General features: G+C 38.8%; 2 protein-coding genes and 1 long non-coding RNA gene across 11 annotated transcripts; all 3 read right to left on the bottom strand.

The window, feature by feature from the left end:
* Window positions 1–6,703: 6,703 nt before the first annotated feature.
* On the bottom strand, window positions 6,704–11,617 carry LOC135673794 (uncharacterized). Of its 3 annotated transcripts, none has more exons than XM_065183104.1 (6): window positions 11,360–11,617; window positions 11,188–11,262; window positions 9,849–10,176; window positions 9,299–9,590; window positions 7,319–7,369; window positions 6,704–7,167 (listed from the first exon to the last, which is right to left on the bottom strand). In XM_065183104.1, exons 3-6 carry the CDS (start codon window positions 10,145–10,147, stop codon window positions 6,763–6,765), a joined length of 1,047 nt encoding a protein of 348 aa, XP_065039176.1. In that variant the 5' UTR covers window positions 10,148–10,176; window positions 11,188–11,262; window positions 11,360–11,617; the 3' UTR covers window positions 6,704–6,762. The 3 variants fall into 3 exon arrangements, with proteins under 3 accessions (XP_065039176.1, XP_065039175.1, XP_065039174.1); XM_065183103.1 differs by having other exon boundaries at window positions 9,849–10,179; XM_065183102.1 differs by lacking the exons at window positions 11,188–11,262; window positions 11,360–11,617 and having other exon boundaries at window positions 9,849–11,177.
* A 1,141-nt stretch (window positions 11,618–12,758) lies between these two features.
* LOC135673795 (uncharacterized) lies at window positions 12,759–18,714 on the bottom strand. 7 transcript variants are annotated; one of them, XR_010513446.1, is made up of 9 exons: window positions 18,530–18,714; window positions 18,318–18,401; window positions 18,128–18,199; window positions 16,753–16,868; window positions 14,824–15,073; window positions 14,671–14,744; window positions 14,442–14,552; window positions 13,437–13,571; window positions 12,759–13,121 (listed from the first exon to the last, which is right to left on the bottom strand). It is a non-coding gene; the product is annotated as an uncharacterized LOC135673795 (long non-coding RNA). The 7 variants fall into 7 exon arrangements; XR_010513441.1 differs by having other exon boundaries at window positions 16,753–16,879; XR_010513442.1 differs by having other exon boundaries at window positions 14,435–14,552; window positions 16,753–16,879.
* Window positions 18,715–19,455: 741 nt separating this feature from the next.
* On the bottom strand, window positions 19,456–25,971 carry LOC135673796 (threonine dehydratase 1 biosynthetic, chloroplastic-like). Its single transcript, XM_065183105.1, has 9 exons — window positions 25,457–25,971; window positions 24,732–24,911; window positions 24,325–24,594; window positions 23,237–23,443; window positions 22,687–22,935; window positions 22,533–22,606; window positions 22,208–22,325; window positions 20,147–20,281; window positions 19,456–19,834 (listed from the first exon to the last, which is right to left on the bottom strand). Exons 1-9 carry the CDS (start codon window positions 25,904–25,906, stop codon window positions 19,694–19,696), a joined length of 1,824 nt encoding a protein of 607 aa, XP_065039177.1. The 5' UTR covers window positions 25,907–25,971; the 3' UTR covers window positions 19,456–19,693.
* Window positions 25,972–26,420: the final 449 nt, after the last annotated feature.

The following is a 26,420-nucleotide window of genomic DNA, read 5'->3' on the forward strand; positions in this document are numbered from 1 at the left end:
TTGCTTGTTGCCAATTTGATACATATTTAGCAATGTGAATCTTGTTCTTCGTAGTATTTATCATTTGAGATATGACACTGTATGCTAATTGATTCAAACTACTGCAACAGCCTTCATTGTCAACTATCTCAAATTTGCTGTTGAAAGATGGTTGAGCTCTTGTGAGCTTGACCCACTGAGTTTGGATTCCAGAAAGGCACAAGTAGAAGGTATGCTTGATATCACTGTCTTACATGTAATGGTTGACCATGGAGAATGTGCATCTTATAGGTCTGCAACTGTGCTCAATCTAGATGGGATACCAATCAAATATTCAAGTATTATGATCAGGTATTTAATTATCAAGTAGGGCAAATCTGACGTGTAGATTAGTGATGGATAGGTTGATGATGTTAATGAAAGAGAGTATAGTCTTTTAGGATATTTAATCAGCGAAGGGAATCTGAAGGAGTTTGTCATGAGCTAATTAACTAGCATTTCATTGCAGAAATAGGTGTGGATTGGAACTTTCAAAGAAGATGATAGATTTGCTTTGCCTCTTTGGACACAAAGATGTGTGATATTGTTTCAAGGTCATACCATCACTCTCGGTCCGTAGGTTGTCTATTTAAATAATTGCAAAGGGTAAGGGTTTGCCCTGAGTAAATCGAATACTTCGGTTTGTCCATATATAATACCGACAACTTCGATGACCCTCAAAAGATCTCAATGTTGTAGAGGTGGGAGGCTCTATATTGGGAATTGGCTCCTTGTGTTCCACACTCCTTTGATGGCGAGACACCTTCCTCACAATGGTCCAATCGAGTCGAGCCCGACACCTCGAGCCATGGCTCGTGAACAATGGTCGAAGTCGAAGAGCCCATCTTCGTACTCGAAGAAGAAGAGCCCATCTTCGTACTCGAAGAAGCACCAGAACCTTCATTTTCAAAGAATGCATGTTCATGTTTGTAAAGTATCACAATCATAAGGTAAGGTTGTAGAGGATTAAAAGGAGGAATGGGATAAGACCCACGTTGATCAGCCAATTCACATCTATCTTTCGAATGGCTTCAGAGGAAGAAAGTATATCCCTAAGCTAAAGCTCCTTTCAGCGATTAAGTAGTAGCTATTTTTTCCCTTACATAATCGAAAACAAGTCACAAAAGGTTTGCAAGTCAGAGTAACTCGCGTCATGCGACATTACTCGATTGAATGGATGTTGACCAGGTCGGAATGGATGTTGACTAGGTCGGGGGATTATAGATATTGCGATTAGTAGAGGTTCGAATATGAGATATCTGCTATAGCTCCTATCTTATTGGATCATATAGATGAGATCCAATAAGAGCTAATGAGAGATTATTAGGTAAAGATCTACTGATTTAAGAGGTTCGAGTAATTGGATGAAGATCCAATACCCAATAAGACATGATCCATTAGGGTTAAGTTAATTAGGGATCTCTATAAATAGAAGGGAACTAAAGGGTCATAGGTTAGGTTCTTTTTTGTTGTCATCTCCTATTCTCCTCTCTCCCTCTCCTCAACGTGCAACCCTTATTTGGGGCGTGTGGACAACAAGAAGGGGCAACCCTTTCTTGATTGTGATGTGTGTTGCGAGGAGGATTATGCAACAATTTGAGGAGCGTCATTGTAGCCCTTGTCGTGTGGATCACCATTAGAGAGGACAGTTGACCTCTTTCATCCTCTCCGGTAGATATGTAGAAATTCATGAATATACGATCTCCGTAGGTAACATAGTCTTATATGTATGCGTAATTATTTGGTTTCGCGGGTTTTTACGCACCAATTTTTGCACGATGATAAGAAACCTTTTTCAACGGGAAATTTGTATTTTTTGTTTTTGTTCACTGCGCATGTGATGTCATCCTAGATTTCCCAACATGTCCCATTGTTGGTAATGAGGGCTCTTGGGATTCTAAAGCGGGTGATGATGTTTTTCATATGAATTTCTCTATTTGTTTCTCGATGATCGATGCTAGTGTTTCACGCTCTACCCACTTCGTGAAATAGTTCACTCATACGATGAGGAACCTTCGTTGGCTCAAGGTTGGCGGAAAAGGTATGAGAAAATTCATCCCTCATTGGGCGAATGGCCATCTGTAATCAATCGGGCTTAGAGGGATCGTTGGTTGACATTATTTCTGAGCAAATTTTTGGTATCCGTGGTATCTTTGGGTATAGGTTATTATTTTTTGTGCAACGTCGGCCAATAGAACTCTCATCGAAGCACTTTGAAGGCTAGGGTCCGTCCACCAATATGCTCCCCACAAATACCTTCATGCACGTCAGCGAGCACCCTCTCGGTTTCTTGGGTGTAGACATATGAGGAGTGGTTAGCTAAAGGACCTGCAATATAGGCCATCATTAATTATGCAATACTACGCTTGATGATACTTAACTCTTTAGGCTTCTACGAGGTCAGTCAAAAGTGTCTCATCTCTTTTATAGTATAGGATCTTGTCCATGCAACTCGACTCTCCCTTGACCATAGATACATCATGCTTCTCAATTGTTTGAGTTGGTAGTGTCTCAACCAAACGCCAGCCTTCCTTCGAAGCTCGAGCGGATACTAGCCTGCGAGGGCGTCAGCTTAGGCATTTCTTTTGTAGGAGACATGTAATACATTGAGTTAGGAAAAACTACGAGTCAATTTCTACACCTCGATGAGGTACTTTGCCATAGTCACATCTTGAGCCTCATAGTTCCCTTTCACATGGCTCACAACTAATTGTGAGTCGCTAAACACCATTTAAGTCTTAGACTTGAAGCTTTTGGGTGAGCTAGAGCCTTGAGAGGAGTACTATCTCATTGTTGGAGATCTTGAATTCAAACCGAATGACTTGTTCGGATACTTGTTTGTTCAGGCCCTTCAGGACAAGTCCGACACCGTCTCTTTCTGAGGTGGCCGAGCCATCCATAAACAGTGTCCATGCTGAGGGGGTGTGACTATCGACTGTCGACGAGAGTTAGCTCTAAGATAAAATTGACCAATGCATAGGTCTTAATAGTAGTCCTCGACACATATCGGATGTCGAACTCATCCAGTTCTACTGACCATCTTAATAGTCATCTTGAGACATCGAACCTAGAAAGAACATGTCTGAGTGGTTGGTTGATGATCACCTATACAACATATGCTTGAAAATAGAGGTAGAGCTTCCTTGCCACAAGTATCAATACAAATGCAAGCCTCTTGATAGGGAGGTACTGTTCTTTGGGCCCCACTTAAGACACGACTAACATAGTAGATAGGTTTCTGAACTCCAGAGTCATCCTGAGACATTGGAAAGAGGCTCTGCTAGCATGGACGCTATTTGTGGATAGCTTTACCACCTAAGAAAGAGGCAGTGTCATATTCATCATGAAGGGTCCGACCAAATAGGTATACAAACAAGCCATTCGGTTTAAATTCAAGATATCCAATAATGAAGCATAATATGAATTACTCATCTCGGGGCTCTAACTCGCTAGAAGTTTCAAGTCCAAGACTTTAACAATGTTCAATGACTTGCAACTAGTCGTAAGCTAGGTGGAAGGGAGCTATGAGGCCCGAGATGTAACCATGACAATGTACCTCGTCGAGGTGTAGAAATTGGCTTGCAATTTCTCCTGACTTAATGTATTACGAGTCTTCCACAAAAAAAAAGCCCAAGCTGATGTGCTCGCTAAGCTAGCATCCGCTCAAGCTTCGAAGGAAGGCTAGCCTTTGGTTGAGATACTATCAACTCGAACTATTAAGAAGCACGACGTATTTATGATCGAGGAGAAGCTGAGCTAGATAGACGAGATCTTATACTATAAAAGAGATAGGATGCCCCTAACTGACCTCGTAATGGCCTAAAGAGTGAAGTATCATCAAGCATAATTTTGCATAATTAATAATCGCCTATAGGTTGGAGAATGGGAAAATGAATTAAAAAAAAACCATTAACATGCATCATCTTAAATTTTGAAGTTGTGAGGAATTCATCATAAATCTATCCATCGATTTCATTTTTACGCTTAGCCATCACCTCTGATAAAAATGAACAATTTCTACACCTTGTCGAGGTACAAAAAATGGCCCACAATTTATCCTGACTCAATGTAGTACGGGTCTTCCGCGAAGAAAACGTCCAAGCTAATGTGCTCGCTAGGCTAGCATCCACTCGGGCTCCAAAAAAAAGGTTAGTCATTAGTCACGATATAATTGACCCAAACCATTAAGAAGCATGATATATTTATGGTCGAGGGGAGTCGAGCTGGATAGATAAGATCCTATGCTATAAAAGAGATGGGACATTCCTGATTTACCTTGTAGCAACCCAAAGAGTTATCATCAAGCATGTAATTGTATAATTAATGGTCACCTATAGGTTAAGGAATGGGAAAAGAAAAAAAAAAAAAAACAACTCTTAACTTGAAGTTGTGAGGAATTCATCATAAAGAAATTTATCTTTATGGTAACATGACATTAAACTTATGAAAGATTCATCGCTATGGTAACATGTCAGTGTGTTGCTCTTTTCCTTTGGATGATTAAATCTCTCATTAGACTTAGGACTTGTTAGTGTGTCATTTTGTCTCGTAAATATTCCACAACAATCAATAGTTCGTTATGTCTCCCTTTTGGTCATGTCTTGGTAGTCCTAAGATCTTTTGTTTGAACTCGAATTGCAAGCTTATTTGTGTCACCTCCATCTTCACATCATAAGGCCTTTGCCACTTTTGATCGTGTTCATTTTGTTGGTAATTGACCTTCATCTGCCCTCAAATGAGGCAATCGAAGATGAATTTTAGCTCTGGATTAGTTTGTCGTCTAGTAATTCTTGAAGTATACTAACTTTGTTGAAGAATGGTGCTTCGATATTAGGATCTTAGGACTGCCTCAAACACAAACTCTAGTGCCTATTGCTTCTCTTGTAAATTTAAAGGACAAAACATTGATATATTCTATAAGAACTCTCACCTCTACAACCTCTTGTCCCTCGTGAATGTCTTCTAGCTTCAATTTCAACTTTATAAGTTGAGTCGAGTCACTTCGTCGCAGTATTTATTATCAATTGTGCCTTTTGAGATCAAGTGTATGTCTCAAAACTCCCTTCGACTTTTACACCATATAAGAAGAGTCTTATACCATTAGGAAATTGAAGGACAACATGATTTCCCTTTTGCGTTTGTAAGGGATCAGGTCATTGACCTCCATCCACGGAAAACACTATGAAATTGATGCTATCGCACCATGTTTCTTCTTCTAAATAGACTCCATTCATGAACCACATATAGCCTAAGATGCTCTACCCCTCACTCTTCATTAGGTTGAGTAGGCTTGCTTTTCAAAGGTATCTCTTCATAACGTGTGATACATTACACAAGAAGTATTTGTTGAGAAATCAAGACTTATCTTTTGTAAACTTGATCTATTGGAGCAACTTTACTTTCTTTATATTCCATGTAGTAGAAAAAATTTTCATGCTCTATAGCATTATTGCTTTGTGATGACCATGGAAAATATATCATTCGCATACAAAATCATCACATGAATACCAAATTTTATGAATAATCAATTCTCTCCCTTCCTGGGCCCTTGCCTGAACTTAACCATTCTCCAACCTGTAGAGTCTCAATGCTCTTACTTACATCAAGCACTGTCAAGTTAGATTAACGTTATCGAGTTATTACTCGAACTCAACTATCTTAACTTTTGTGCACACACATGTTCTTCCTAACTCATTTATTCTTGTGATGCCTCTTACGTAAAGGGTTAACCATTCATTTGAATATTATGCTCGTTCCTTTAAATGATTTCATTTTCCACGTCTCTATGCTCATTTTTCCCAAATAATCGGGTGTGCCTTCATATAGCCCCGCTACGTTTGCACGTTATATACCAAATGTTGGATTTAGCAGGTGTTGTCTAAAGATGTGTGACACACTTGTGATATTCGTCTACAAAAGGTTAGCATTCTAGTAATCTCATACAATCCCATAGAGACCTACAAGGAAAAGAAAAGTTAATGGGAGCCAAACACTAGATCACACAAGCAAACATTATATAAAAATGAACTTTGAATGATTGAGTAACCTATGCACGTAAGTGTACATGTGACACCAGTTGTAAAACCACATTGACGAAGAGATTGCCCCTCAAAATGTCATGTGACTTGAAGGATAGGATATGATTCAAATGGAAAGACCAAACCAAAAATCATAACAGAAACATTAGGAGCTTGAACCTCAAAAGAAAGTAACCTTTTTCCTAGGATTGGGCATCATTCCTTATTCTAAGTGGAAGATTTTGATTATCGTTTTCCTTGTAACTATCTGAGACACTAAGGATGACCCATCTAGACATATAACCCATTCGTAGACATATAATTGAAGCTTCAGCCGAATTAGTAACACCAAAGGATACCAGGGTGATAAGACAATTGATGTTTTACATTACAAGATCATCAAGCAGAAATCAACTATGAAAATGGGATTCGTTGAGCGCGACTGTTGCTCTACCCAAAATGTGTGACAGTGTGGAGTGTTCATGCCGTGCACGACCCAACGTACAAGCTTAAAATGATGTCAGTTAATGTTTCCACGATCAAACACATATTCTTATCATCAATTTCTCAGTAACCAAAAGTTCTTTTTCCTAACAGTAATAGAGCTCCCTTTTTTCCTTTATCTTCTCCATGATGACAGAAAAAATAAAAAAAAGAATAACATGATGTATAAGAAAGGATTATATATGAATTGACACCGAAAATGCAGAGAACTAAGTAATGGCAATCATACGTATCTACGGGTTTCAGGTTGTAACATAAATAAGAATATTCCTCCAGCAACTGAAACATTAAGGGACTCGAAACCACCAGCCATAGGAATGCTTACTAGCTTGCAGGCCTGCACAGTTTGCTTTGACAATCCATGTCCCTCACTACCTAATACCAAGCAAAGAGGCTCACCTGCCAATGACTCTGCAAGTTCATGAGACAATGAACGAGTCGTATTGGATCCATCAGCGCTACTCCCTGGATGACCTGCCAACATCTTCATCTTATTCTTAGTCTTTAAGGTCATTAGATGAGACCACGTACCAGAAACCACAGGGAGCTGAAAGGAAGCTCCACGAGATGCTCGAAGTGCCTTCTCATTTAAAGGATCACAGCAGTTAGGAAGCAGAAAGGCACCATCCTGTGTATAAGACAAGCCAATTGTTTCAAGAAAGTTGTTATTGCCCTCTCATAATATTCTCAAACTTGTGTCACCACAGAATTTTTTTTTTCTAAGTTAGTGACATATAATAATAGAAATACAATTAGCTTCAAGGAATGATAAGCCCTACCCATTTGAAAGCCATAGCTGATCTTATCAGAGTGCCAAGGTTACCAGGGTCCTGCAACACAAATGGAAAGAAATATTTAATTTGGTTGAAGCATCATGACCTGAGACAACAGAGTTATTGAAGACGATAATTTGCAGACTCCAAAGTTGAACAGATGAACACTCATTTCTAGATACCACAGAGTTGACCATACTCAGCTATAGAGCATCTCTATGAGTGTTGTTACCCAAAAGAATAAAAAGAAGGTTGCAAGCTATCACATGGAAGATTTAGAATGAATATTTTATCTATATGTCAAACAGGTAGAAGAGGGAAAAATTATATTTCTCATATCCGTGGGTCCACCCACTCTCTGAAGGATGCTTATTATTATACAACAAACCTCATACAATGAAATCTTTGCAGATGCAATCAGAAGATTGGTAAAGGAGATCTATTGTTGCATTGTTACCAGAAATTTAAGAGAAAACCTGGCATGAAGCATGTAAATGAAAATAAGTTACATCAGAGGTTCTTTCTGTACATTCAGTGAAAATGTGACTAACAAGAATGAAAAAATCAGATGTCAATCGAAAAACAGCCAAACACTGTGGTATATGATACATGAGCAAATCTAACTTCCCTTTCCATGTTAAAATGGCATACAGTTCTGGTTAGGTTCTCCAGGTGGTATAATAGAGATCATCTCCAAAACTCAAAATATGATGAGGAATTGCCAACAAACAAGGGTGTTCCAATCCTACAGCTACCCGGATACTATATCCAAAAAGACACATTGAAACTATAGTAACGTGCTGCACCTGTATAATGCACAACAGTCCCCTTTAATCTTTGCAATAGGTTGTGATTACTTCTAAAGCCCTACAAACAGTTTAGAGAATTTGAACATTGTGAAATCTTGAGATCGATTGAATTTCCTGGCGTGTTTTGTCTTCCACATACAACTTCCAAGTAGCAACTGAAACTAGGCCATATAACTGGAAAGTCTAAAAGCAAACAACTTATGACAGTTAATAGATGCAAACCAGCGCTAAATCTTTGTGAAGAACATAAAAGCGAACAAATTGTGATGGAAAGGTCAGGAAAACTGCAGCGATTGTAAACACTGCATAAACAAGATTGGAATCTCTAATTTTCAAACAGATGTAATAGTTATTCGGTAAAAGTATAGTTCATGGGTGAGTGATATAAGAGCAATCTCATGCATAGATCTTATATTAATGCTGGAGGTCAACCAACAATTGAATGTTTCATCCCATTCGCTTTTACCTCCTAGGAATCTACATCAACGCTGCCAGAAACTGCATACATACAAAACCATGTAACATTTTTCATTGCACTACTGTAGTCCTGGTGATAATTCATTAGTAATGCCATTTCACTGTAACAAGCCAAGTTTACTATGAGAATTTAACAATTATAAAATCAAATCGAGCTAATTGGACATAAATAACTACCCGAAGTTTTTTTCTTTTTTTTTATGTTCACTTTTTTCCCCGGGAAGGAATGTTCCTTGGGACATCTAAAAGATCTTTCTTTTACCATATTATTAGTAAAATTAGTCAGAAATCTGATTAAAACCTCAAAGATCTTTCTTTTCATGTTTAAAGCAGAGCTACTACATTGATCAATCAGATTGCAAGACAATCAGATCATACGTAGTTTCCCCGAGGATGATTAAAATTGATGCATAGAGAAGCAAATTTACTCAAGAGTGATAATGGATAGACTTAACTGAACTGCACTTGTGATAGCTGTTGGTGCGAGACAATTTTCTTTATAACTGCCTTAGCAGAGGGATCAATTAAGACACCAGTAATCTTGATTTCTATGTAGCAAATTTGAGAAACAAGTAATGGAACAAAAGCAGACAAACAGGATCAATTAAGACACCAATAATCTTGATTTCTGTGTAGCAAAATTGAGGAACAAGTAATGGAACACAAGCAGACCCCAGGATCAAACAGGAAAAATTGGTACCTGGATCCCGTCAAGCACCAATAGCCGGTGAGATGAAGGGAACCAACGTTGACAAATTTCATCATTCTCCTCAAGGTTTAAGAAAGTTCCAGGGAGCCTCATAAGGGCAATAGCTTCAATGGAATCAATTGACTGCATACCAGAGACTTTCTTCATCACAATAGGGCTCACATGCACGACAGGAGCAGAGAAATGATGGAATCCTCCAAGAGTGTCTGCGCCATCTAGCAAAAGCAAGCAATCCACCATAGACTCATCATCCCCTTTCAATTGCTGAAACCTGCATATCTCCCTGCAAATTTTTGTGCCAAAAAATAAACATTTTTTTAGCAAAGATGTTATAGAATGCACCAATTTCATATATACAGAATGTTATGTCGTTCTAGGTTATTCCACGAACCAGAACTTCTAAGAAATCCCATAACAAAAGGGCACGCGTTAGAAAAGATGCAGCTTCTTCTGCTCTTTTCTACAACAATGCTTCTCAAAGATTCAAACTTTAACACACATTAAGATATGAACGACCGGTTTAATCACCCAGGAGACTGACAAGATGGGGGTACGGCCCACAACAAGGGCGGAGCCGCAGGACCGACGGTAGGAGGAGCTGAGCCGGAGCTTGACGCAGTGCTTGACGAATGGGTTGGACGCGCTCGTTATCCTCGCAGGCCACCGCAGGAACAGAGGAGAAGGAGACGAAGACCACGATGAGACTTGATCGCCGCCATCGATCTCAGGTACTCCTCTTCCCCCACCTCCTCGTCCGCTGCCAGCAGAGGAAGGAACAGCCGACGCGCCGGAGTGGACACGAAGCCGCGAGCCGGCCGGCATCACCATCACAGCCACCATCTTCTGTTCTTCTTCTTCTTCTTCTTCTTCTACTACGGTGAGAAAACACGATACAAGTAACGAGCAGTACAAAATTTGGGTTGGGCCATATAAGCGCCATATTTTGATGGACCTTGTTCCCATATCCACTTCTCTATCCATCATCAAGTTAATTTATTTGAATAAGCAAACAGAAAGTAGATGTCATAGTAATCAGGATCAAAGTCGACATCAATCAAATCAAGTCACATATCACTTGGTCATCAGTTTAATTAGAGGGTCAACTCATTGAACTACAAGTTTAATTATTTTTTGAAAATATATAGGTTATGCAAAATATATATTATATAAATATTTTTTATGACATGAAAGAAGATGATAACGATGAAATAGACATGAGAGAATAACGAGTGTTCTGAAAGACACCCAAATGCTCTTGGAAAATTTTCATATATCTTTGATAATATGACATTAAGGATATTTTGATCATTGCTAGGTAAAATAGTATATAAAAACATGGTACGCAATCCACGCTCTTGCTATGTAAAGATGCTAACATATGCAATTAGGCGAGCATGCGAGAAAAGAGAATAAGACGATGCTTTCATTAATAATGTACACGATTATTCTACCAGAGGCTATTGTTCTTTTTGGTTTATGTCCTGCAAAAGCAAGGGAAGCAAATGCTCCATAGCACTGACAGTGTGCAGAGGAGGAATAATATGGTCATGATTTATGGGGGTGTAGAGTGAGTTCCCTTCCCACGAGAGAAAATTGCTGCAGTCCAAATGAACAGCAAGTGTAGAATCATGTTTGTTTATATGATAATAATGGCGGCAACAGTTTCAGGAGGCTCACTTAGCAACATTATTGGACGCATCAACAGATTCCTACTTGCAGAAGGTGGTGAAGGTGAAAAGAAAGCTATTATTGTAGATCAAGAGATGGTCAAACATTTAGAACTCAGACCAGAAGATAAGCATATAAATGGGGATCCAAAAATTCAATTCACAACCAGCCGTTAATCCAACGCAAGCAAGAACTGCATTCAAGAAACTTACAGGGTTTATAACATCGATCCAATCTTTAGACAGCGACTCCACAAATTCTCCTCCTATGAGATTCCGGACCTTCGGCTGCAAATTCCTCATCAAGTCAATCCTTGAATTCAGAAAAGACGAGATGTTTCGCCGATAGAATCAAAGGCATTGATTAGAACAAGGATCGAATTACCCGATGAATGGCGTGGACCGGAGATGCTTCGGAGGCAGTGGAGCAACGGACCTCGAGGACGGGGGCAGGAGACGGCCGTGGCGCAGAGGAAGGAGAGGACAGAATGCGTCAGATAGAAGGGCGGGGAGGAGAGGGATCGGTGATCAATGGAGTATGGAATTAGGGTTTCGGGGAGAGGGGAAGAGAAGAGGATCGGGGGGTTATTACCACCCGCGAAGAGGAGCGCAACTTACTCGACGAGAGCCGACGACGAAGAGTGCCGAGTGAAGGCGTCATTTATCTACATAAAGCGTCAGCTACCTGTTTAATCGTACGCGACAACCTACCTACCTACCTACCTTAATGATGTCATCTCCAGGGGGACCCGACGACCTACCATAAGCATTCACGAGGCTTCTGGCTAAACGAACGGCTAATTATATATTAACGTTTGTAGTTTTAATATTTCGATCTATAGATTTAAAAAAATTATATTAGAATCTCTATAATTATAAAAATAAAATATATTATCATAATATTATTAATTTTATCGAAAAAAATATAAAAATAATAAGTAAAAATATAATTTTAATATACTAATTATATTTTTGGTGATGATGAATAACGATGCTATTAGGGGTCGTGAGTGACTATTGTTGATAAGAAGAAAGAGCGGTGATAAGAGGTGAGGCGACGACGCAGATGTCTGTATTTGTGTTAAGTCACTTGGCAATTGCTTGGGGCCAACACAGATGCAGATAATGCAAAAGGGCAACTCAACATGTGCATTGATGTCGACGAAGATGTAGTGCAACGTCAACGTAGATGTAAAGTGACACTAACACAAATGCATATGTAGAGTGGCACCACTTAGTATATATATCAACACCAATGTAGATGCAAAGTGACAAAAGGATTATTCAACATTTGCATCGACGCTAACACAAATATAGAGTAGCATTGTCATTCCCTGCATTATTATTGGCTCCGATATAGATACAGAGCATCGGGATCTATGTCATCGTCGACCATCATAAAATAATATTTTTATGCTTTCGTCAATAAAACCAATAACGTTAAGATACATGAAGCTAGGTGCTTCACTTTGAATTCAAATATAAAATTTTGAAGTCTAAAGATCCAAATGTTGAAGTTTAACTATAAAGACAAGTGACAACCATCAAACTATGTGTTATTGTTTCTTTAGACATATTGATCTTTAAGTTTCATCGGCGTACCTTTGAGATCCGCACTAAGACAGATAGGCGATGGGATTTTCAACTTCTAAGGCATTCGTGTCCAAAGTATAACTTTGGACATCTACATCGAAAATATATTTAAATTCACAAAGACATTAATCTGTCAAAAAAAAAAAAAAAACAAAGTTTCTTAGTCAAGAGTAATTATCTATCATTGACAATTTACTCGAATAAAGATATGAATAGACTTATCAAAGTAAATAATTTGAATCAAAAATTTAAGCTTTACAATCAATACTATAGACTTTACAATAACAACATGGTTTTAAAAAATAATAAAAACAATCAATAAAAAAATAAGACAACATGGTTCTGTTCATTCTCAAGTGGCAGATTACTCCCTCAACTCAAAATCACATACAGCTTCAGATGCTTGATCTGGCTACTCACTGCATCAGAAGACAATAGGACTCGTTGTTGTCATAGGTATACTCGTATGCCAGATCTTGAGCTCGACGCTTAAATTCTTGCATGTTCTCCTTCGGCATTTGGATGCCTACTAAGACATTTGCACCAGTCTCACCCTATCAAAAATCAGACAATAAGGATACAATTAAGTTACCGTATTTGATGAGCTTCTTATGGAACTCCAAGAAACCTCCATCACAGGAGGTGAAACTGTTTAATCATCTTTCCTCACACCTTCTGTTCGTTTTGTGAGTTTAGCAGAATGAATCTTGTACAGGTTATTGTTCACTTTTTGCCTCAAAAAAATAAAAAGAACATGTCATTGCATTCTTCCATATATAAGGTTTTAGTTGTGGTGTATCCAAGGTACTGGTAACAAATAAGTAATAATCTCACGATCAGCATAAAGTAGAAGAGGATAAGTACCAAACCTGTGCTCGATAATGGAACAGGCTGATTTTCCATCGTGGACTAAAGGAGTCCAAGAATTTAACAAGAGCACCTGGCCTCTATAGGAAGATAAATCAGCAAAGTAGTTCATCTTGCACATTTGACCAGCCTCCTATCTGAATAGGTAAGGAAGACGAGTAGAAGAGTTTATACCATTACACAGTATGAAGCTTTCATAAAACCATACATGTACCATCTCTGTTATCTATATGCAAAATGAATATTACTGTGGAACTGTCAAAAATGTGTTGGTCTTTTTGAAGTTCAAACACTAATTGACAAGTCTAAACAAGGATAAGCCCAAACCTACCAATATGGTATAAGATAAACCCATTTCAAACTCAACAAATGTAAATTTTGGATAGAGGTGGCTACAATATAAGACTACACCACTTACAGCAAACAATTGTCAATATCAGTAACTTGATGAATTGCCCTTTTGGAAAGCAGGCATTCAAACAGTATACAGCCATTTAAATATCACATGCTACCTTTGTGCAATGCCAAGTGCATCGAGTAACTGAAGAAGGAAAAGAATAAAAAATAAATGAAAACAATGAGATGCTTTTGCCATCACGGTTTGTTGGGGTAGGGAAGAAAATATTTTCCAAGATCCAAGTAAAGGACAGATCCAATCACTGAAGAGTTTCTCTTGAAAATCAAATATTTTACAGTGACATCTATAATCATTTATTAAGTTTCACTGTTATGGAACTTATTCTATACAAGTGATATCTCTCCAGGTTTACTGTCTGTCACCTTCCCCTCTGTGCCTCCTCTTTTGTTTTTTTGTATTACATAATTCAGGCACTTTATGAAATAAGTTTGACAGTCTCTCTGTCTTTTGGCTCAGAATAGAAAAACAAAAGAAAACCCCAAATTCATTTATTTATTCTTTTTGGAATCATGTAACATCAGCTTTAGCTAATAGGATAGCAAATGCCAAGTATATTAAGTTATTAAAAGCCAAGTAACTTACAAAATACCTCAGATGATCCTTTGCCAAGTCATAATTAATAAGATTGATAGTTTGAAATTGTGCAGATTTCATTCGGTTCACCATGGCTCCTAGTTCAGTGTCAGTATGAAGTCCCACACTGCAATATCAAAAGACCAATTGGCTTTAACAAGAGAGCAAAACTTTTTACCACCACATAAAGTGCAAGACTGCATTTAAAATAAGATATTGAAGGAATGAAAGAACATCTTACTTGCCTGTAAAGAACAAGAGCATCTTCTCTACATGAATCATATCTGTATTTGACCTCTGTAATATTCATAGAGCCTACCTGCAAGGCTCTCCTGTGTCTAGAATTTAGAAGTCAAACACTAAAAATAAAGTAGATTAAAGTAATGTTTGCAGATTACCAGTTTACAGAATGTCTTAAAAACTCCCATGCTCCTCTGGTAGAATAGTTGCAAGCATAGCCTCACGTTTCCGACCAACATCAGCAAGTCCAGTTAACAACCTCAGCCTATCAAAGTTCATGTTTGCTCCACTGGTTATTGCAACAACATTTGTACCTTTCAAACCATAGTATTTGCAGTATGCTTCTGCACCAGCTAGAGGGAGTGCACCAGCTGGTTCTAGAATGCTCCTTTTCTCCGCAAACATATCCTGTATTTGAATGTAAAACTTTTGAGTGATCCAACATCAACTATTTTGAAATTATACATTAGTTGCGAGACAGCCAAAAATTAACAAGTGGGCAAAAGCTAATGTTCACAATGTTAGAAATAATGAAACAACATGAAACACAATGTTAGTTGCAAGACATGTTTGAATGGTGTCTTTATTAACGGTCAAAACTTGTTTAGTGTCAACCCTCCTAACAGCCAGAGACTCGAGAATCAGAAACAGAATTTAAGTATATTCACTGACAATATACAATTGTAAACAAGACACACCTTAATAGATGCACAAATAGCATCATGACTGACAAGAACCACTCCGTCAACAAGTTCCCTGCACAAATGAAATGTCTCTTCTCCAACTACTTTTACAGCAACACACCTACATGCTCTAGCATCACAGCCACCGTCTTCTGCTTTTTTCTACAATAATGATTCTCAAAGATCCGGACTTGAACACACATTCAGATGTTAACCACTGGAAACTGGTTCAATCACCGTAGCAGGTCATTTAGAAAGACTAGATTTGAAGAGTAGAGACAAGGAGAGTGACAAGATGGGGTTGAGGCCAACAACGACAACGAATTCGAAGGAGTGACGGTAGGAGGAGCTAATCCGAAGCTTGATGAATGGGTTGGACGTGCTCGTTATCCTTGCGGGCTACCCCAGGAAGGAAAGAGGAGACAAAGACCAGGATGAGACTAGTTTCGTGTCCTCTTCCAGCTGGAAAGGACACGAAACTGCAAGTCGGACACCATCGTCATCATAGCCACCGTCTTCTCTTCTTGCTCTCCTTTGGATGACACGACAGAAGTAACACCAGCTGTAGTCATTGGGTTCGGCCAAATAAGGTCCATATGTGGTTCGGCCTTGTTCCGAACCATCTTCAAATTAATTAATTTGCACATGTCATGTCTACAAAGCATAGTAATCACCTATCCATCTGGTCAGATCTCAAATCAATCGATCCAAGTATACGTATAACTGTATGATAGGCTAGAAATATATCACATATGGATAATATTATATAAATAACTTTTATAATGTGAAAGAGGACAATAAGACATGTTGAGGTGATGACAGAGTCTAAAAGGTTTTCTTCTCTTTCATCCTTACAATAAAATAAAAGACTCAAATGCTTAAAAAAAATCATATATTTCTTATAATAAATTAGACTAAGATTCAAATGAATTAATTAGTGAACCAGGCCAATTGATGTTTTGATTCTCAGTTTAAAGTTTAAACCATCCAAGTGATTGGTTTGATCCGGATTTTATAACTGTTATAGATGCACATCTTGAAAAATAACAATTTTTCATAGTTCATTTAATTTATTTGATCTGAACCAAAAATAAAAAAATCCCTTGTTTGGCAACAGAAATTTAAGCAAAACCTACACTACTCAAAAGGCTTAAAGGGCATGTGGATTAGTGTCCCCAGCAATTGCGTGACACATTTATCACACAATACAAAGCTCATCACCTAGTTGTGGAGAGTAGGCCACGGAGAGAATACTTAAGTCGAGAATTGCATGTACAGATTGAACAAATATTTTAATAGCAAGTGTTTTACTAGGAAACTAAGTGACAAGATATAATGAAAGCAGCAACATATCATATCAATAATAATTATCTTAAAGGAACTCTTTGGGATGGATATGATCACCTGACTGTGTTTGCCATGCCACCTGGATCACTCAGAAAGAAGTTGACTTTGGAGGTAAAACATGAATTATATCCCTAGAAATGGAAATGACGTCCAGGACGTAACACCATGTCTATCTGCAAACAAGCTGACATGATAGCAAAACATTATACAAATTTCCACAAGGTCAACTAAACTCCACCACTACAAATTAAAGAGAGTATTGTTGCTCAATTCAAGCCAGCCTTCATCACACCTTAACCCAATATCCGAAGGTTATCAATTGGTAGGCTTAACTATTGTACTGGTTAATCACAAATACCAAGAGTTTAAGCTTTTAGAAAAGGACCCTCTTCAGCATCTCTTCTCAAGAGCAAACCAGTTAGGTTTGACGTGTGAATGAAACCCAAATGTTATACTTGTGCAAGTCCAAATAATGTTTGAATTACCTACTCTATATTTTTAATTGAACACAGGAAAAGAGAGGACAGATACAGGATTCAAACTCATGACCTACTCTAATTCTATCTTCACGTTTGAATTGTGTAATCATAAATTTAAAAATCTTAAATTTTAGGAAAGAAAAGAATCCAATATATGCTTTAAGATCCTGACAACATTTACAAGTAGGTGAGCATGCAAGAAACCGTTCAATACTTACCAGACTTGCAAGCATGCAATCCACACTCTTGCTAGATAAAGATGCTAACATTTACAAGAAGGTGAGCATGAATAAAAGAGAATAAGATGATGCGTTTATTAATAATGTACAAGATTATTCTACCAGAGATCATATTGTTCTTTTTGGTTTGTGTGCTGCAAAAGCAAGAGAAGCAAATCCACACTCTTGCTAGGTAAAGATGCTAACATTTACAAGCAGGTGAGCATGGATAAAAGAGAATATGATGATGCTTTTATTAATAACGTACAGGATTATTCTACCAGAGACCATATTGTTCTTTTTGGTTTGTGTGCTGCAAAAGCAAGAGAAGCAAATGCTCCATAGCAGTGACAGTGTGCAGAGGAGGAATAAAGGAATAATGTGTTCATGATTTATGAAATGTAGGCATTGCAAGTGAGGTCCCTTGCCAAATGAATAGCAAATGTAGCATCATGTTTATGATAATGATGATGGCAAAAGTTTCAGGAGACAGGGCAGAGAGGCTCACTTAGTAGCATCATTGGAAGCATCAACAGATTCCTACTTGCAGAAGGTAGTGAAGGTGAGAAGAAAGCTATTATTGTAGATCAAGTGATGGTCAAACATGTAGAACTCAGACCAGAAGATAAGCATATACAAAATAAGATTCAAAAACCCAATTCACAACGAAGCCCGTCACAATGATTGATCAGCCATTAATCCAACGCAAACATGAACCGCGTTTAAGAAACTTACAGGGTTTATAACATCGATCCAATATTTGGACTTTGACTCCACAAGCTCTCCTCCGATGAGATTCCGGACCTTCTGTTGCAAATTCCTCATCAAGTCAATCCTTGAATTTTAGAAAAGACGAGATGTTTCGCCGATAGAATCAAATAGAACAATCAAAGGCATCGATTAGTACAAAGATGCAGAGAACTACCGGATGAGTGGCGTGGATCGGCGATTTTCGGAGGCAGTGGGAATCGAAGGACCCCGAGGCCGGAGACCGCCGTGAAGCCTGCCGCTGTAAAGGAAGGGGAGGATAGAATGCGTCAGAGAGAAAAGCGGGGAGGAGAGGGATCGGTGATCAATGGCGCATGGAATTAGGGTTTCGGGAAAAGGGGGAAGAGAAGAGGATCGGGGGGTCATTACCTCCGCGAACAGAAGAGCGCAGCCTACTTTAAGAAAGACGACGTCGAGCGTCTAAGCTTTACCCGACAACCGACGAGCCTTAATGATGCCATCTCCACTGGGAGTGAGCAATCCCAAACGGATAGGAGAACTATTGCCTTGAAGGAGGAGCTCACTGGCCAAGTGCCTTGTGACTTAGAGAGAGCCATGAGACTCGCTGTTGCCTCAGAGATTAGTTCTTGTAATTAATTATAGGAGAACGACGAGTAACTATCGAACGATGTGTTCTTGTTTCAGCTAATTACAGAGATTAGTTCGTGTAATTAATTATTTTTAATATTTCTATTCCTATCTTTTTAAAAATTATATTAATTTTTTTTTATAAAAATAAAATATTTAACTTCGTTTCTTTTTACAATGTCGACTAAAAATACCCAATAATAAATCGAAATGATAATTTTAAAATATAAGAATCGAGATATTAAAAATATCCAACTTTAAGTTTCTTACGTATACCTTTGAGATTTGAGATCCGCACCAAGACTGATGGGTGGTGGTATTTCAAGTCGATTCATGATCACAGTATAATCCTGCTAAAATCCAGCTTCCAAAGATATTTAAACTCAGAAAGACATTAATCCAATCCCAAAAAATAGTTTCTTAGCATTTCAGAAGTCATTATGTAACACCCATAATTTAATGATTTATCCTCAACAAGAATCATGTTAATTTATCAGTCACCTTATCGATCGTGCAACACACAATGTAATGATTTATGCTCATCAAACACCAAGTTAATATATCAGTGGATCACGATACATTCACCTGATTGGCATGAGGTACAATGGACAACATGATTCTCTTCTTTCTCAGGTGGCAGATTAGTCCCTCAACTCAAAATCATACACAGCTTTAGATGCATGTTCACATTCTTCCATCGAGAAAGCTTCCGAGAAAAGAGATATTGATAGTAAATAGCAGACACAGATAAACAAAGGAATTCAGCTGTTCTGCTCTCAGTACCTACTACATAAATAGAGAGAGCCAGGGCTGCATCCGCATTTCTACTGGAAACCAAAACACGAGAACAAACAGAAGAGCAGTCAAGAAAATTCGAAGAACAATCAGTACTACTCATGAATTTCTCCTCCAATCGTAAAGCTTCTGATGCTTGATCTAGCTTACTCACTGCATGAGAAGCCGATAGGACTCGTTGGTCATCTCATAGGTATACTCATATCCGAGATCCTGAGCTTGATGCTTAAATTCTTGCATGTCCTCCTTCGGCACTTGGATGCCTACTAAGACATTTGCACCAGTCTCACCCTATCAAAAATCAGACAATAAACATATGTCACCTCACCATCTTCGATGAGCATCTAATGGAACTCAGATGGAACTTCCATCACGGGAGGTGAGACTGTTTAATCATCTTTCGCATGTCTTCTGTTTGTTTCAGAGTTTAGTGGAATAAATCTTGTATAGGTTATTGTTCACTAATTCCCTCAAAAAATAAAAAGAAAATATCCTTGCATTCTTGCAAATATAAAGTTTCCTTTGTGGTATATTCAAGGTAATGGTAGCAAATAAGGAATAATCTGGTGATCAACGTAAAGAAGAAGAGGAAAAGTACTAAACCTGTGCTCGATAATGGAACAGGCTAATATTCCAACGTGGACTAAAGGCATCCAAGAATTTCATAAGAGCACCTGGCCTCTCTGGGAAGATAAATCTGCAAAGTAGTTCATCTCGGACATTCGACCAGCCTCCCATCTGTATACGTAATGAATACCAGTTCAAGAGTTGATACCATTACACAGTATGAAGCTTTCATAAAACCATACATGTATGTTAAATACAAGATTACATGATGAGTCAGTTAATAAGTTGGGAACAAAGAGTCGACTAATTGTACAAATAAATATAAAAAGGTAAAATTCCACACACACACACACACATATATATATTGAAGAAATGAATAGAAGCAGACTGCTCTGTCATCTATTTGCATAATGAATATTAATTTGGAACCGTAAAAAATGTGTTAGTCTTTAAAGTTTAAACACTAATCTAACTGGCAAGTCTGTGATAAATGATTAACCCAAACCTACTGATATGATATAACCCAGAGGCATATCAAAAGTAGCAAATGTAAATTTTGGATAGCAATGGCAACCATATATGACTACACCACTTACAGCAAACCATTGTCAATATCGGTAACTTGCTGAATTGCCCTTTTGGCAAGCAGGCATGGCAAACAGTATCCAGCTATTTAAATATCACATGCTACCTATGTTCACTTCAATGCCTAGTGCTTTGAGTAACTGAAGAAGAAAAAGAATAAAAAATAAATGGAAATAATGTGATGCTTTTATTGCAGTGATTTAAAAAGTATTAGGCGCCAAAAAGCACCAAGGTTTTAAAATGCTTGAGGCACTAGGTGCTCACCAGAACAAAATGAGACGTTCTGAAATATTAAAATATAAATAATATATAATATAATTGATAAATAGAGATTAACAGTGCTAAAATCTAAATAGAGACTATTATATGATAATAGTAGTTAACAATCTACTGTTAACAGTATTTAATCTATTGTTAGCAGTAGCCAGACGGGAGAAAAGAGTCACCGACGATGAAAAGTAGGGAAGGAGAGCGATGGTGACGGAGGAACTTTCGGACGACAATACCGACGACAGAGGAAGCTCCGGACAGCAATAGCAACGGCGGAGAAAGCTTTGGATGATGACAACGGAAGTTGCAGACGGTGACGTCGTGGGCAGAGGAAGCTTCAAATGTGTCCGTCGGTGGCGAAGGAAGCTGCGGTCCTCTCCGTCAATGGTGGAAGGAGCTACACACGGAAGCAACGATGGTAGAGGGAATTGCGCATGAAAGCTACACCTTTGGACTTGTTCGTTAGCGGCAGAGGAAGCGTCGGTCCTGTGCATCGGCGATGAAGGCAATGAAAGAGATGCGGCGGAGGCAGAGGTTGTGCTAGGGTTGCTCGAGGTCATGCGGGGGAGGGGGGGCGCGGGGCAAGTGGTGGGTTTGCAAGTAACTTTATGTAGCTTAGTTGGTTCAATCAAACCAATTAGCTACTATTCAATCGAACCGTAGACGCTAGGGTTCATCATGGTTTCAGCCAGGTGCTCGCTCGAGGCGCCCAACGCCTAGATTTAGGCAAGTAGCCAGGTGGTGCTTCACTGAAGCGCATCGCTTGGCGAATTTGTGAGGCGCTCAGGCCTTGCCTCGCCTCACCCAAGTGCCCGAGTGCCTATTTAAACTCCCATTTTATTGTCTTAATTTGTTGGGTCTTAGGGAAGAATATGCTTTCCAAGTTCTAACTAAAGGACAGACCCATTCACTGAATGGTTGTTCTCTTAGAAATGAAATATTTTATGGCAACTACTGTAGTTATTTAACAAGTTCCTTTGTTATCGAACTTATTCTATCCGCTGTCTGTCTCCTTCCCCCTCTATGCCTCCCCCTTTCTTTTTTTATTTTTTTTGTATCACATAATTCATACACTTTATAAACTAAGTTTGATAGTCTTCCTGTCTTTTGGCTCAGAATAGAAAAGGCAAAAGAAAACTCCACATTCAATTATTTATTATTTTGGAAGTATGTAACATCAGCCTTGGATAATAGGGTAACAATTGCCAAGTATATTAAGTTATCAAAAACCAAGTGACTTACAAAATATCTGAGATGATCCTTTGCCAAGTCATCATTAGTAAGATTGATAGTTCGAAGTTGTGCAGATTTCATTCGGTTCACCATGGCTCCTAGTTCAGTGTCAGTATGAAGTCCCACACTGCAATAACAAAGACCAAGTGACTTTAACAAGAGAGCAAAACCTTTTACCACCACATAAAGTGCAAGACTGCATTTAGAATAAGATATTCAAGGAATGAAAAAGTGAATTTCAACCAATAGATCAACAGTATTGTGCATTTTTTACTGGATTAAAAACCTACTGATGGTTTTTCTAGATCTAATATCAAATGAGCATCTTACTTGCCTGTAAAGAACAAGAGCATCTTCTCTACGTGAATCATATCTGTATTTGAACTCTGTAATATTCATGGAGCCTACCTGCAAGGCTCTCCTATGTCTAGAATTAAAAAGTCAAAACACTAAAAATAAAGTAGATTAACATAATGTTTGCAAAGTACCAGTTTACAGAATGTCTTAAAACTCCCATGCTCCTCTGGTAGAATAGTTGCAAGTACAGCCTCTCGTTTCCGACCAACATCAGCAAGTTCAGTTACCAACCTCAGCCTATCAAAGTTCATGTTTGCTCCACTGGTTATTGCAACAACATTTGTACCTTTCAAACCATAGTATTTGCAGTATGCTTCTGCACCAGCAAGAGAGAGAGCACCAGCTGGTTCTAGAATGCTCCTTTTCTCCTCAAACATGTCCTGTATTTGAATGTAAAATCTTTTAGTGATCCAACATCAATTATTTTGAAATTATACATTAGTTGCAAGACAACCAAAATTTAACTAGTGGGCAAAAGCTAATGTTCATAATGATAGAAAGTTTGAAACAACTTGAAGAAGAACAACACAAGAAATCGCTTCAGTACACATGTTTGAATGGTGTCTTTATTAATGGTCAAAGCTTGTTTAATGTCAACCTTCCTAACAGCCAGAGACTCGAGAATCAGAAACAGGATTTAAGTATATTCACTGACAATATACAATTGTAAACAATACATACCTTAATAGATGCACAAATAGCATCACGACTGACGAGAACCACACCGTCAACAAGTTCCCTGCACAAACGAAATGTCTCTTCTCCTACTACTTTTACAGCAACACCATCTGCAAATCCACCTACATGCTCTACCATGATCCTCTGCCCATGATGCAAAGACAGTGCCATTGCATTTGCATCAGAGGGTTCAACTCCAATGATCTTCACCTGTAGAAAAAAAAAGTGATCAATTCCTCTGACCCTTTTTTTTCTCAGCTTTATTTAGTTGAATGGTACAGTAACAGATTTGAAATTGAATTTTCAGTGTTATAATGAAAGCAAGTTTAACTACATGAACCTAATAATGCAATTTTGGTTTCACTAGAACAGGAACAGGAGCTCTCAAAATGATAGATAAAAATATTACTAAAATATCAAGTAATACTGTAAAAGTATATTAAAATTGCTTCACAACGGAACTTATTAATGAGGACCCATCCTTGAAGAAATTTTCCTTGCATTAGTCTGGCTTCTTTGAAGCGTATAAGACCCACTTAGAGGATAAGAGTTGTAGGTCTTCTGTTTAATGGGATTTTGCAGGCTGATGAGATTTGCTTTCCTCCCACATCTCCAAGACACATTAAAACTCACAAACCCAAGCGAATATGCTCGGAGACTTATTATTTGTGTTATGCAGTTATTTTAGTGGGGTTCCAATGGCGATCTTTCTTCTCTCTTATTTTCCTAAAGGTCTTTATATTCTTTGAGTACATGAAAAACCCAATTGGTGGGTCATATCCTAATAATACACTGACCATAAGAAACCAAGACTTTAAAAGCAATATATTACTTGTTAACATTTCTAGATTTACCAACTAAAATCAATTTATGAACTTTGGTCAATAAAATTTAGAACTGAATGTTCCAATCATACAAGGATGTTGAAGTAGCTAAGTATAATATAAACATGTCCCAACAATATATTGCTTTACAACATTAAACCAATAAGGGGTATTTAATAATGTGCATTTATCTAAACCTTTGTTACAAATATTATAAAACGAGTTATAGGCTTAGAAGATATAAAGATACTATCGTAATGGACAAACCTCTGGGCAGACTCGTTTTACGTAAGCAGCAATTCCTGCTATTAGTCCACCACCTCCTACAGGAACAAATATTGCATGCAATGGACCTGTCAACTGGCGAATAATTTCCATTCCAATGGTTCCTTGACCTGTAATAACATCAGGATGATCAAAGGGGTGTATGAATGTGTGGCCTTCCTGCTCAGCACACTGCTTAGCATATGTCTGCGCTTCATCATACGAATCTCCCTTAAGGACAACCGTTGCACCTAATCTCTCAACAGAACGCCACTACAAAAAAAAAAAGGAAAATAAGTGAGATGGGACAACAATTGAAACCAAAAAACGACAACCAGATGTTAATTTTCTATTCCATGAATTCCCATCATAGAAGAAAGTAAACGATGGTGTTTAGTTGATTCAGACACCTTAATTTCTGGTGTCGTAACCGGCATTACAATCACAGCATCACAGTGTAACTTCTGAGCAGCTAATGCGACCCCTTGTGCATGATTTCCAGCAGAAGAGCATATAACACCCTTATCCAACTGCTTTCGTGAAAGCTTAACCATCATATTGTAAGCTCCTCGTAGCTTAAATGAGAATACCTGTAAAGCGAGTCCAACCATCATTCCAAGAAATAAAACTACTGGTGGCAATTTATTGTGCCGAAAACACTTTCCCCTTTGATCCAAAGACCAAAAAGAAAATCTAATTTTTGGATTTCTTTAACAAAAAGTTGCGGACTCCTTTTTCTGCTGAATCAATAGTTCGACAAACCCACTGTTTTCCTCATGGAGAAGAAAGAAGCTTCCTGTCCATCTTGCTCGAACCACGTGACTTAATAGTACCAGAACTGGAATCAACAAAAGAGAGGAAAAGAGGAAGAATTGAAAGTGTAAGCGAAGAAAAATTGCCTAATATATGAGACTTAAGAAAGTGTAGCAATCCACATTTGCCAAAGCAGTAGTAAGGACGCAAGGAAATGAAGGTGGAGATATAAAGATGAGAATAGAAACCAGACGGAGCAACACCATACATTCTTACTGGATAAAAAAGGCTTGAAATTCCATTTAAACAAGCAATAATAGCCAAAAGGAAACAAAGATGGCATTCTTTTTCCAGCAGCAACAGATGGAATAGCAATCATTACCGGTTGCAAGTCCTCTCGCTTGAGCCAGAGATTGACCCCGAGCCTCTCCGACAGCTTCGGCGCCAGCTGCAGCGGGGACTCGATCGCCACGTCGTAAACCCTCGAGGAGAGCACGTTGGTCAAGTACTCCATCGGGGTGAGCGCCCCGTTCGGGCGCTCCTCCCCCACGGCTGGCCGTGTCCTTTCGGTGATCGCCCCAAGAACGCCGCTTTCGTACTGCAACGAGTCCACCGATACCCTCGCGAGGGGGGTCGCGACGGTGTAGGTGGCGCCCGCCTCTCGCTGCGTCGTGACGGCAGAGGCCACCAGGGTTGGCAGCCTTGCGCCGCTGCCGCCGATGGACGTGGGGCGGAAGCGTTGGGGCGAGAAGGCCGTCCTTGGCGCTGCAGCCGCTGCCGCGCGAGCGGGGATGGGCGGGAGGGGGCGGCGGGAGACGGCCTGAGACTCCATCGTGGACGGGGCGGAGAGGCGAGACGAGGCGAGGCGAGGCGCGGCGAGGGAGAAGATTCACGAGTGTCACATTTTAATAGCACTCGGTCACAAACAATTACATGTTACCCGATCCGCATGCCCGCATTTCCAATCCGAGAACATCACTTGGGGACCACTTTTTAGCACGACAAATATCTGACTCGGTTGACCACGAATCACGCACAAGATCAAAACTTGTATGCATATTTACACATATTTACACGAGTGATCAGCGGATTCCGCGGAAGAGCATACCGGAAGAAATCATTTAACATCATAACATCCACCGTACATTGTCAGATCAACGGTTGACGATTAATAGATACTAATCTGGCTTGGCCACTGCGGTGTGTCAAAAAGAAGGCGACATGGTTTCTTCCAAAGAGCCACGTGAGTCCTTCATCTTTTCTTCCTTTATATATATATATATATATATATATATATATATATATATATATATCATGCTTCTTTAACTCAAAAAAATCCATGATAA

Source organism: Musa acuminata, chromosome BXJ1-5, assembly GCF_036884655.1.
Source record: "Musa acuminata AAA Group cultivar baxijiao chromosome BXJ1-5, Cavendish_Baxijiao_AAA, whole genome shotgun sequence".
Taxonomy (NCBI): domain Eukaryota; kingdom Viridiplantae; phylum Streptophyta; class Magnoliopsida; order Zingiberales; family Musaceae; genus Musa; species Musa acuminata.